The sequence below is a fragment of the Lethenteron reissneri genome, chromosome 14, assembly GCF_015708825.2.
Source record: "Lethenteron reissneri isolate LAM-NWPU_2019-01 chromosome 14, ASM1570882v1, whole genome shotgun sequence".
Taxonomy (NCBI): domain Eukaryota; kingdom Metazoa; phylum Chordata; class Hyperoartia; order Petromyzontiformes; family Petromyzontidae; genus Lethenteron; species Lethenteron reissneri.
Window position 1 is genome coordinate 13,841,455 of NC_083792.1, and position 12,626 is coordinate 13,854,080.

A 12,626-nucleotide genomic window follows, 5' to 3' on the forward strand; every position below is an offset into this window, starting at 1 on the left:
TTATATTCGTAAGGTTCGGTATTGGCAGGAGGAAGACCTCGAGTCTCGACTGAGCAGGGAGGCAGGAGAGTCGACAACACGGAGGGCTGCTGGGAGGCAAGTTCCAGACTCAGTGTCAGCAGCAGCAGCAGAGATGGAGCGACCTCCCGGTGATAATTCATTTGTGTGACCCATCACTCCACAAGTTGCTGCATTGTAGGACGACGCTACCGAGTCGTACTGTAGTGTGTCAGACCAAGTACACACGCTGATGACTTGCCGAGTACGCTGACGAGCACACATCACGATCCGCAATGCACACCAGCGGACAATACTCTGAAGAGTTATTACGCAAATAAAACTCAGCGTCAAAAAAACCGTAGACAACGAGCCATGAGTTTGGAAGTATTTAATGCTCACGAAGCATGTCGTCCTCACCCCACGTCTAGCAAGGGGCTCAGATTTGGCGACGACTCTGGGGCGGGTTGAGCACCACTCGCCAAGTTCCACTCACCACCCCTGCACGCCAACTCCAAACCGAAGCCTCGTGTACCCCCACCCTTCATCCCCGCCACTCGCTCTCCCCGTTTTCCCTCTACCGTGCCTCTCCCCTCTCTGCCTGCCTCTCTCTTTTGTGCCAGCAGTTGCCTGTGCGTCATCATTCATTCAGCTGGGAGCCAAGTCCACGGGAGTTCAAGAGTGGAGGAGCGCAGAGCAACTTCATTGGCGCACCCCTTGCGCACCACGGGCGAACCGCTCCGCCTGAGAATTTACACCAAAAAAATCCTCGAGCTCACCCAACTACGCCCCAGCGAACTTATAGAGACACTCTAGGTAATTGACGTTTAGCAGAGTGAACGACGATATACTTGCAATCGTATAGGCGATGACAGTGACTTGAACCAGATTTGTTCATTTCAACTTGTGAACTGTAGCGCGAGATCACGCGTTCATCTTCCCCGCCGGCGTTTGCCAAACTTCGGTCACTTGTTTTGTTCGTCTAAAGAAGTCGCACCACCGCAGCTTTTCTCATTTGCGATTCGCGTTGTGAACTCTCAAATTGCATGCACGGCAATCGTCCCTAGCATATAGCCCCGCTCATCGCGCAGCGAGCACGTCCACGCCTGCATTGCATTAAGCCGGCCTCGCCGCCGGCTTGCAGACATGGCCCGCGCGCTGCTGCTGCTGAGCAGCGTGGTGCTGGTGCTGGCGGCTCTCGTGCTGTCCACGTTGCCGTCCGCGGCATCTCACCGACCCTACCGGAGGCTGGCGGCGGCGCACAGAGCCGCATCTGCAGGACGGGCGGCCGCGAGCCAGAGAGCTGCGGGCACCGGGGCCGGGACTGCGACCGGCTCGAGGGGAGGACCCCAGAGTCAGGCGAACCCGGCCGGCGGCGGAAGGGCGCCGGGGACGGCCGGGCGAGGGGTGGCGACGGCGCGCAGGGCGGCGCCGCAGGGAGCGCACGGGAACGCAAAGCGGAACGCTGCCGCGCCGCACGTGGCCCCTCCACTCACTGGGTAGGGCGCGTGAGCGGTGTCTCTGTGTGTGCAGCAAGGGGGAGCGGTGTCTCTGTGTGTGTAGCAAGGGGGGGCGGTGTCTCTGTGTGTGTAGCAAGGGAGAGCGGTGTCTCTGTGTGTGTAGCAAGGGGGAGCGGTGTCTCTGTGTGTGTAGAAAGGGAGAGCGGTGTCTCTGTGTTTGTAGCAAGGGGGAGCGGTGTCTCTCTCTCTCTGTGTGTAGCAAGGGGGAGCGGTGTCTCTGTGTGTGTAGCAAGGGGGAGCGGTGTCTCTGTGTGTGTAGCAAGGGGGAGCGGTGTCTCTGTGTTGTAGCAAGGGGGAGCGGTGTCTCTTTGTGTATGTGTGTAGCAAGGGGGAGCGGTGTCTCTGTGTGTGTGTAGCAAGGGGGAGCGGTGTCTCTGTGTGTGTAGCAAGGGGGAGCGGTGTCTCTGTGTGTGTAGCAAGGGGGAGCGGTGTCTCTGTGTGTGTAGCAAGGGGGAGCGGTGTCTCTCTCTCTCTGTGTAGCAAGGGGGAGCGGTGTCTCTGTGTGTGTAGCATGGGGGAGCGGTGTCTCTCTCTCTCTCTCTGTGTAGCAAGGGGGAGCGGTGTCTCTGTGTGTGTAGCAAGGGGGGGCGGTGGTGTAGCGGTCAGCGCGCCGCGCTACGAACCGGGCGGCCACCCGAGTTCGTGTCCCGCTCACGGTGCGCCAACACCGGTTACGATTATCTAAATCGGTCCTGGGTCTCCTCCCCTAGGTCGACTCAGCCTCAAATGAGTACCTGGTGTGGCGTGCAAACATCGCCACTTGGGAGACAAAGGCGGCCGGGCGTGGTGCTGGCCACCCACCCCCTCGTGTGCCATGCCCCAACAGTCTGCTCAAGCTATAGGGGTAGCAGCGGGGGGGGGGGGTCTTTGTATTTGTGCAGCGTGGTGTCTATACGTGCGCGTTAAGGGAATGTTGTTGTTGGCGGTGTCGTCGTGTGTGTGTGTGGTGGCACGATTTGTTTAGACCGCGCCGCGCACTTCTGATTGTGCCACATTACGCCCGAGCCGTTCACCCCCCCCCCCCTTTCTTTAAATTTACAATCGCTGGTGGTGATGTACACGGGATTTTAACTCGCGAGGGGGGCTCGCTGTGGTCTGCAGATAGGACGACTCGGTGGGGGGTGGGGTAATGATTCGAGAGGAGCGAGAGAAAGTTGCGGCGTGAAAAGTTTCGCCCGAGAGAGACCGCTGCGGGCACGTGCGCGCTTCGCGGAACTGCGCGCGCGATGTTTAACCCTCAAACAGCAGAGACAATCAGCGATGCATTGAATGCGACGTACTCGCGTACGTTTAGCCCCATGCGCTTAATTTGTGCATGCATGTAAAACACACGCATATATATACACACAGTATATAATTTACACACAACGTAAGTGCACAGTATCGTTGTGCGCGCAATGCAAACTTGGTTTACAAACAGCCTCGAGCCTGCAAGCGTTGCACGAGGCTGGCGGGGAAGGTGTGGACCACGCGTGCGACACAGCCCATGTGCTCACAGCAGCAGCCGTCCGTGTCGACGTGATGGCTACACGGGTGCGATAAACGCGCGCGCAGCCCCTGCAATTTCCTCTCTCGCGTCACTGCTGGCGGAAGGGCCTCCACTTGAGTGTGTATGGCCCACTCACTGTTCCGCGTTGTGCAGACGTTGTTAGAAGACACGGGGGGTAACCCCGCACTTTACCCCAACGCACGCGACCTCTCCGATCGGCGAACGGAGAAAGTCGCCCATTTACAACCCCAAGGCCGAGAGAGGCGGGGAGAGATTTAAGGAAGTTTCCCAATGTTCAAACTGCCGAGTCCGTACAGCGTATTGATGTGGACTGTATTTAAGTGCATTAAGGATACGGTACGTGCTGATTTGATGAGACGCGCGTGATTACGTTTGTAAACGTGGTGTGTGTGAGTGCTGATGTGATGACACCGTGTGTGGGTGTGGATGCAGTGTGTGATGATGATATGCTAACACGCGTGTGTTGCGAGAAAGACGGTGAGCGGTGGTGCAGTGGTTAGTGCACTGCGCTACGAACCCGACGGCCCGATGCCGATTCCCATTCACAAACCATCATTGGTGACGATAATCTGAACAGGTCTTGGGCCTTACCTAGGTTGACTCAGCCTAAAATGCGTACCAGCACTGGGGAGACAAAGACGGCCGGGCGTGGTTGCTGTCCACAGCTCCCCCTCGTTTGCCGTGTCGGCCTCCATATAGGTGCTCGCTAACAAGACTTGCCCCGAGTCTGTTACGGACTGTGTGCATGTTGAACCTTTTTCGCACCTTACGTAGCCAACCGTGCTAATCGGAGGTGCGGGGGAAGGACAACAAACTAAACACAAAACGCAGTTCTAGAGAAGTGAGTTTTCAATCGAGATGATGGGAAAGTGCGTGGCTCCAGTGGCTCCAGTGGATCCAGTGGCTTCGCAATGTCGCAAGGAGGAGCGCTCCAGGCAGCCGCAGAAGCGCGTCTGAAAGCGCGTGGGGCCAGTGGCCGTCTCTGTTCCATGGTGCTCCAGAAGCCGCTGCGAGGATGACCGGGAGTCTGCGTGACGCTCTGCAAAAAAAGATGCTCGACATGGGAATCTTTGCTTTTGGTTTGGATGTGCGACAGAGCGAACGTGTGCGGTGGGCAGTGCTGTCCGGGATGGACGCTCAACGCCGCTCTGCACAAGTGCAACAAACGTGAGTGGAACGCTCGTTTCGTGACCATACATCTTCGGACCTCGGTAGCTTTTCAGAAATTGAGCCTGGTCACTACTTGCCTGGGAATACAATACCAGATGTTGCTGTGGGGTTTGCGGTGTGAAGTGGCCAGCACGCCAATGGATCAGTGACTCTGTATGTGCGGATATTAGGTGGGCTTTCTCCCGGTCACGATTGTTTCCTCTGACAAACGAAAGAACAAACATCCGAATGCAGGTTTCCTCCAGAAAAATACGTAAATATTGAGTCTCATTGAACCGTTCACGAGTCAATACACTATAATATTGAGTTTACTTAAACCTTTCATGATTAAATGCATGATATTGTTATGTAGTTAAACGTAAAAAACAATGTATAGGCGCAGCCCTGAAATCGCTTTCTCACGTCATTGCTGATAGAAGGGTCTCCTCCACTGGCGGGTTAAAGCAATGCTAAGATACACAACCTCCCTTCACTATTCATGTAAGCGTGGTTTATATAAGGAAAGGTCGCTTGACCGCACACGCTGATGTCATCTTTGAACGTTAAATTACATCAGTTTACAGAGCGCGCAGTGAGCGCAACCCACCAAATCCCACAGAATTTAAAATATGTCCTGGAGGATTGTGCGGCGCGGTTAGAGTCACGTGTTGAATGAGCCACGCTCGCTTGCAGTTCCACGGCTGCGTTTGAACGTGACCACGATCATTGCATCTATAGCAACAATAACGACATAATGATTTTGAGACCTTTGCCAATATACTGCTGGATGGATGCCTCTCCCCCACAATCTTCGTTCATAGAGCTTTTTTTTTGTTACCATACTTCACCACGCTGGTCCGTGCGAGATTGGTGAAAGAGGGGGGGGGGGTCAAGACAGGTTCAGACAAAGCATCACTCGTAATTTGATGTCTATAGTTAGCCATGGCCGGGAATCGAACACAGGGATTCAAGTTGGCAACGCAGATGGCTGACTATTGTACTACCGCTCCACCCTAACGCGCAACAATGGAGAGAGGTTTATTGCATATCCAGTGATACACATAAGGCGAGTCGTACACGTAACAAATGTGTGTCTGACCTGTGATCTCATCGCTATGGTGCGTGTGTATTTTCATTCACGTGGGGTACACAGCGTGGTTCCATGGTATAAGCATCAAGTCGAACACGAATACTCTCACACATTGCGTTGACATTACCCAGTACATACCATCAATCTCTGGGCGAGACAAACATATTTCCTTATTTGAAATGCAGGCATAGTACATGCCTCGCTTTTAAAACTTCGCTTATATATTACTCGTGTGCATTTGTGTGACTTATAATTAAATAATGATGATGATTATAACTTGCATGGAGGCCACGCCGGCATGTCAACAGTGGTTGTCCTATGGAAAGACTGAGCCCCGCCCTAGGAACGTGGAATGACTTAGAATTGGCTCAGGGCCCTACACGAGATATGAGCACGGTTTCAATCTCTGCTCATTGCGTGTCTTTCGGTGTGACGTTCGGCCGACGCATATTCACATACACGGATTAATTGCTGCCTCATTATGGCCCTCACAGCTCGCAAGCTAAGCAGGTTGGGCCTGGACAGGGCTCGTAAGGGCGCCGTGGCCACCTTGCACAGCCGAGTTGTCACAGGCGGCGGCGAGTCGCGCTGTGGCAGCAGGTGGCACTGCGACAAACACAGTTGCCCTACGAGGCCGGACTTCTATACTCACGCATCTCTGCTCCCCCGCCTTCACATACCCGTACGGCAGTGACCAGCGTAGTGAAGTATGAGGCCGTCCATAAATGACGTCACGCACCTAGTGGGGGGGGGGGGGGGGAGTCAGACATTTGTGACGATGTGTGACGGGGGGAGGGGGTGAGAAATGTGACGTCACATAAAAAGTGCGCAACTTTAAATAAATATAGACATGTTCTACTTAATTAAATAGACTTTTTGATCAATGTTTTCTCCTACAACATCAGAGTGCAGCGGCACATTAAATACGCACTACAATGACAATAGTTTAAAGCGATTTGAAGCATGTTTTATTTTGTGGGGGGGGGGGGGGGCAGAGCTTTGTGACGTCATATTTGAGGGGGGGGTCTGACTTTTTGTGACGCCGTGTGACGAAGGGGGGGGGGGTCAAAAATCGTCCAAAATCGCGTGACGTCATTTATGGACGGCCCCTTTGGTCAAACAACTTCCACGGAGGTGCACTGCGTGGGGAAGCTCTCATAGCGGCGGCTGATTTTGCAAAAGGGCTCTTGATGGCACCGCGCATAAACAATCTTGTCTTGTAGAAAGAAAAAGACACGAAAGTGTTACGATCCGCATCATCTTCACAGGGGTTCCACTGGTCACATTTTCGAGGCTGGACTCCCGTTGAGAGTTGACACGCATCGGGCGCCTGATTTGGGGCGCGCGTTGAACCCCGCGGAGCTGCGCTGTTGACGCTGCGCTCAGCGACTCGCGTGCTGGGGTTTGGTCGCAATGGACACTCGCTCCCGTGGCGCTGCTCCCCCGCGGTCTGTCATTCCTTTGTTGTTGTTGTTTTTGTTATGATCATTACCCCTGCTACTATTATTACCGTGAGTCACGCACGTGATTTGGTGACACCGCTAAAGTTGGCGAGCGGCGCACGAATAACACGCACACACATTCGTCGGTAACACTGCCGTAGGCGACGTTTCAGGCAATGGCCCGTCATCGTAGCACGTAGCCAGAGAGGAGGGGTAATTGCCCCAAACGCCGCCTATGATATACTCTTTGAAGGCAGTGTTAATGACGAGTCTGATGAGTATCTGCCTTGCCACGAGAAAAGGCACAATTCAGACGCCACGTTCAGTGTGCACTGTGCTTCCTCGAGTCCAGCTGGTGGCGCCGTGAGAGATATTATAAAATGCCCTCTGTGCATTGTGGTTGCCTTTATGAGTGTAGGGATAAATAACCCTTCCATGAACACATGTGCTTAACACAATTAGAACACGATACTGTGTATATGCAGCTGGGATAGCTAATGTTAACATATAACCGTGTTTTTTTTATCAGACAGATTATTTATTTATAACCATGAGAGGCCATATGACGCTTAAAAGCCCCTTTCTTTTGGGTGGCCTGGTAAAATGCTTAACCAAACCAATCGCTGTTATAATTATTGTTTCCCAAGACGAGCTTCATTGGGTCTCAAGGCACACGTTCGCGGGAGGGTCCTGCATTGGGCTGTTTGGCGAATAGCAATAATTAGTGGTATTCGCCAAACAAATCATGATAATGAGTGTTTCGCGCGTGGGAGGTGAACCAGAGCCCCAGGTTAAAACTGACGCATGCTGAGGGTGGAACACTCAGCACAGCCATCTCTCGGCCACCTCGTAGCCAATGGCAAGACCTGATGGTCACCCGCTAAGGAATGTCTCACTAGGGTCATGCTTGCTTAGAGCTCGTGAGATTTGAGAATATTGGAAGCGATAATTGTTTTTTTACCCTTCTATCTGGCAACAAAACTGACACCTTTTTTTTTACAAGGAGTCATGTTTACATAGACCACAATACCTGCGGTCATAATGCAAACAAAAAACATAACTCTGATCATGTGCACTGTCCTTGAAGTTGATTGGTCCACACCCGAGACAGCTTTCCTTAGAGCCTAGTCTCACATGGGTTGCATTATGATCGCAGGTATTGTGGTCTATGTAAACATGACTCCTTGTAAAAAAAAGGTGTCATTTTTGTTGCCAGATAGAAGGGTAAAAAAAACCAATTATCATATTTTTTACTGGCAAATGAGGTTCCAATGGTGTAAATGTTGGAAGCATTTTGGGGAGATTTGGTTGGAGGGACATTGTTCTTAAAAAATGTCCTTCAAAAAAGTTTTTTTAATCCAATCATGCATGCCCCCCGATTTTGTTGTTTTTACATATATATTAATGTGGTTACAACTGGCATACATGCACTTAAGTAATTAAGCAATTAAAATCTTCGTCTTATAAATAATACGTAATATGTTTTTGGCCTTTGCTGTGTACATGTCTAACATTCATTAAAGCTGTACCATGCATGTATAAATATACATATGTGTGCCTACGTAGACACTACAGATAATCCTCTGCTTAGCCTTATAGACCACGAGGACAAGTGTTCTTGGCAAACACACACTGACATATAAAAACAAAGACAGAGATCCCCAGTTTAATCATATAAACCCCGGGGGCAAGTTCCGTGAGTTAGCACCTATTTTGTCTGCTATTGCACAAGATGGGGTCGCATGGTCAGTCCCAAAGCCTGACTACACACCATATCAGGTCGTATTTAAGGGTGAGTCGACCTTGGGGACACCCAGGATAGGATTAATGTAATTGTGCCTAAAAGTCAAGCTCAAGCCACTGGGTCCATAGGCCAGTGCACTCCATAAAAGACGAAGACCCCCGTATTGCCTACGAACAGAGAGCTTTAAATCAAGATCAAGTCAAGATATGAACAGACTGTTGGGGCAAGTGCTGTTTGCGAGCACTTATGCAGGTCGGCACGGCACACGCGGGGGTGGGTGGCCAGCACCACGCCCGGTCGCCCTTGTCTCCCCAGTGGCGATGTTTACACATCACACCAGGTACTCATTTGACGCTGAGTCGTCCTTGGAGAGGCCCATGACCGGCTCAGATAATCGTCACCGGTGTTGGCCGTGAGCGAGAATGGAACTCGGGTCGCCGGGTTCGTAGCGAGGTGCGCTGACCGCTAAACCACTGCTCCCTAACACAAAATATCCCCCGTACAGCCTCAAACAAACCACACACGCACAGTGACACGTTGGGTATGTCCGTTGCAAATGTGTGTGCCCAATTTAACTGCATACCGTGGGTTTACCAAATTCTCCACCATCTTTTCTGAGAGAATGTGGCTCGGTGCATTCCGTTGAAATGTAGCTTTTGTTGAAAGAAGGGCTGCTGTTGGGACAACCATGCCTCGGGTTGCTAATCTAAAGGCCGTGTGAGTTACTAGTAGATTGTGGAAAGAGAGAAAGAGAGAGAGAAAAGATACGTATTACAACCTTGCTATTTGAATATTAATAATATCAAATATCAGCCCTTTGTAAAGCCACAGTTGGATAACGGCTCTCTTATGTCGTACTGATTGTGCGCGTTGTTTGGACTCGCTCACCCTGGTCAGTGGCAGGTTGGGGAAGGGAGGGGAGACCACGACTCGTCCATGTATCGCTCGCGGGGAATCGAACTCGGGTCACTGGGTTCAAGGTTTTCATCCTCTTGGTTCTTTCGGTAAAGTCACGTAGAAGGGAAGTAATAAAATAATACAAATAAAACATAATAAAAAGAAAACATAATAAAAAAATGGGTTCAAGGTGTAGTGTGCTAACCCTTGTGCCACCACTCCCCTGCTATTTATATATCATCACTTAGGGTTTTGTTGTCTGAGCCATACAGAATATACAACGTTCCTTGTGTCATACTAACAAAAGGGAATTGTTGTAAAACTGTATCTGAAAAGCAATACTTAGGCAGACACAGTACAGTACAATGTTTTAAAAGACTCAATCTTCAAGGTACGTTATTTAAAATACAGTAATTCACAGTTCTTGATATTCAGTCTAATGCACAAAAGCATAGCAGCTATAGTTTTGGCTTCACAATAAATGTAGGAAAGCCAAAACAGCTGAAATATTGTTGGAATCTATCAATGGGTAGAATGGTGGCTGAGCGGTTTGCATGCTGCGCTATGAACCCGGCGACCTGAGTCAGATGCCCGGCCATGGATAACGTCAGTGGCGAGTGATATCCGATCTGGTCCTGGGACTTTGCTTCACCAATACACACTCACCAGCCTGGTGAGGCATGGCAGAACAACCCCCGTGACCAACTCAGACAAATGAAGACTTTCATCCAGCAGTGGATTGACAAAGGACTGCGAGATGTATGGCCGAGTAGAGTGGTGGTGCAGTGGATAATGTGGCACGCTAACCACTGCGTTTGGAGCCAGGTGTTCGGAGTTCAATTCCCCGCCAAGGCAGATGTCAGTGGCGAGTGATAACCGATCTGGTCTTGGGACCTTCCCTCACCAACCCGCAGCTCCCTGTGTAGTGGCGAATAATGAAACAACCCCCATGACTGGCGTGGCACGGAGACGTCTTCATACAGCGGTGCATTGACAACGCGCTCTGAATTGTTATTATAAACATGTACAGCCCGGTGCCGTAATAATGCAAGCGCTTGGCGTGATGCGGAGGTTCCTTTATATCGCGAATGCTTCTATTAGAGAGGACAGCTGGCCCCGTAATTTCCAATGGGAGTTAAATAAGCAAGAAGCCCCACGTGGTGGACCTTTGAAAGTAATACTGTACACTTGGGGCGCTTGTATAATTGCCTGCCCTCTGCAGTGTTTTCCTGTTTGAAAATGGGATGAAAGGAAATTGCTTCGTACGCAGGGCAAACAAAAAGCAGGCCCACCGTTTTTAACCTTTTTCGTTGCCCAGGATAAAATTTTCATATAAAAACCTGAAAGTTATACAGTGTAATTCGCAAGCTGCAGTCACTGTCTACGAAGTGCCAGGAGTACACTGCTGGATTAGAAATTAGGTTTTGGCTCGGAGCGCAGACCATCTACACTTGCGATTTTTGGAATTTCCGAATGAGGTCTAATTATTGGAAAATGATTGGCCAGAATGGATCCGCGGAATCTACGTTGGCATTGAGTCTCGAGTCTGCAGGGCGAGAGTCCTTGTTTTAACGCAGCGGTATGCACTGCTCTGTTGAGTCCACTGCCACTTTTAAAGGTATCTTGTACTGCCGTTTTCGTCAACATTGAGATGTTCGGGGTCTGCCAGCAGATTTAACTGTTGTCACATGCAGTCAGAGAGCGACATGGTCGGAGAGTTTATTTACCCAGGTAAGAACTTGAGCCTACGTAGAATATGTTTACTGTCCCCCCTGTATGTACATGAAGGCGGAACAGCAGTAAAGTGAATTGTTCACGGCACTACGAATCTTGCAACCTGAGTTCAATTCATGAGTGGCGAATTATATCGGAGTCGATCCTGCCCCCCCAACCTCTCCCCATCCAAGGACCTGCGTCACCAGTGTGGTGAAATATTGTCCAGCAGCCCCAATGACTGATTCGGCATGGGGGAACCTTCATCCACAAGTTTGTTGATACAAGGGAGAGATAATTATTCAAAGATGCACAGATATTCAAGATGCCTTACAACCATTTGAAGATACGTAACCATGTCCTTGTGCTCTGCCTGCACAGCGGTGTGCGCGCCTCCGTGCCAGAACGACGGGATGTGCCTCCGGCCGCAGCTGTGCCTCTGCAGGCCGGGCTTCCATGGCCAGAGCTGCGAGGTGGCCAACCTGTCCCCGTCCCGCGGTGGCCACCCACGTGCCCCAGCCAACTCGGTGCCCGCCGCCCCCGCCGCGTCCGTCCTGCTGCCCGGGAAACAGGAGCCCCGCGCAGCTCCTCACGGCACACACCTGCCCAAGACGCAGTAAGTGTGGAGGGTTTATGTGTCTCACTCACACCTGCCCAAGATGCAGTAAGTGTGGAGGGTGCATGTGTCTCACTCACACCTGCCCAAGACGCAGTAAGTGTGGAGGGTGAATGTGTCTCACTCACACCTGCCCAAGATGCAGTAAGTGTGGAGGGTGAATGTGTCTCACTCACACCTGCCCAAGACCCAGTAAGTGTGGAGGGTTTATGTGTCTCACTCACACCTGCCCAAGACGCAGTAAGTGTGGAGGGTGAATGTGTCTCACTCACACCTGCCCAAGACGCAGTAAGTGTGGAGGGTGAATGTGTCTCACTCACACCTGCCCAAGACGCAGTAAGTGTGGAGGGTTTATGTGTCTCACTCACACCTGCCCAAGACGCAGTAAGTGTGGAGGGTGAATGTGTCTCACTCACACCTGCCCAAGACGCAGTAAGTGTGGAGGGTGAATGTGTCTCACTCACACCTGCCCAAGACGCAGTAAGTGTGGAGGGTGAATGTGTCTCACTCACACCTGCCCAAGACGCAGTAAGTGTGGAGGGTGAATGTGTCTCACTCACACCTGCCCAAGACGCAGTAAGTGTGGAGGGTGCATGAGTCTCACTCACACCTGCCCAAGACCCAGTAAGTGTGGAGGGTGCATGAGTCTCACTCACACCTGCCCAAGACCCAGTAAGTGTGGAGGGTGAATGTGTCTCACTCACACCTGCCCAAGACGCAGTAAGTGTGGAGGGTGCATGAGTCTCACTCACATCTGCCCAAGACCCAGTAAGTGTGGAGGGTGCATGTGTCTCACTCACACCTGCCCAAGACGCAGTAAGTGTGGAGGGTGAATGTGTCTCACTCACACCTGCCCAAGATGCAGTAAGTGTGGAGGGTGAATGAGTCTCACTCACACCTTACAAATAGGAAAATAACACACACTTGTAACCTAGGCACAGGCTTGTT

At 51.3% G+C, this 12,626-nt stretch overlaps 1 protein-coding gene across 3 annotated transcripts in view; it reads left to right on the forward strand.

Moving 5' to 3' along the window:
* The first annotated feature begins 598 nt into the window (after nt 1–598).
* Nucleotides 599–12,626, forward strand: part of LOC133342441 (latent-transforming growth factor beta-binding protein 1-like) — a 131,459-nt gene continuing 119,431 nt past the window's right edge. The window contains exons 1-3 of one of the 3 annotated variants that reach the window (XM_061551632.1): nt 599–1,496; nt 4,124–4,194; nt 11,444–11,678. In XM_061551632.1, coding sequence (XP_061407616.1) covers nt 1,144–1,496; nt 4,124–4,194; nt 11,444–11,678 — 659 coding nt within the window. In that variant the 5' untranslated portion in view covers nt 599–1,143. Of the gene's footprint in view, nt 1,497–4,123; nt 4,195–11,443; nt 11,679–12,482; nt 12,495–12,626 lie in introns of those variants that run through there. The other 2 variants (XM_061551630.1, XM_061551633.1) reach the window with 2 other exon arrangements.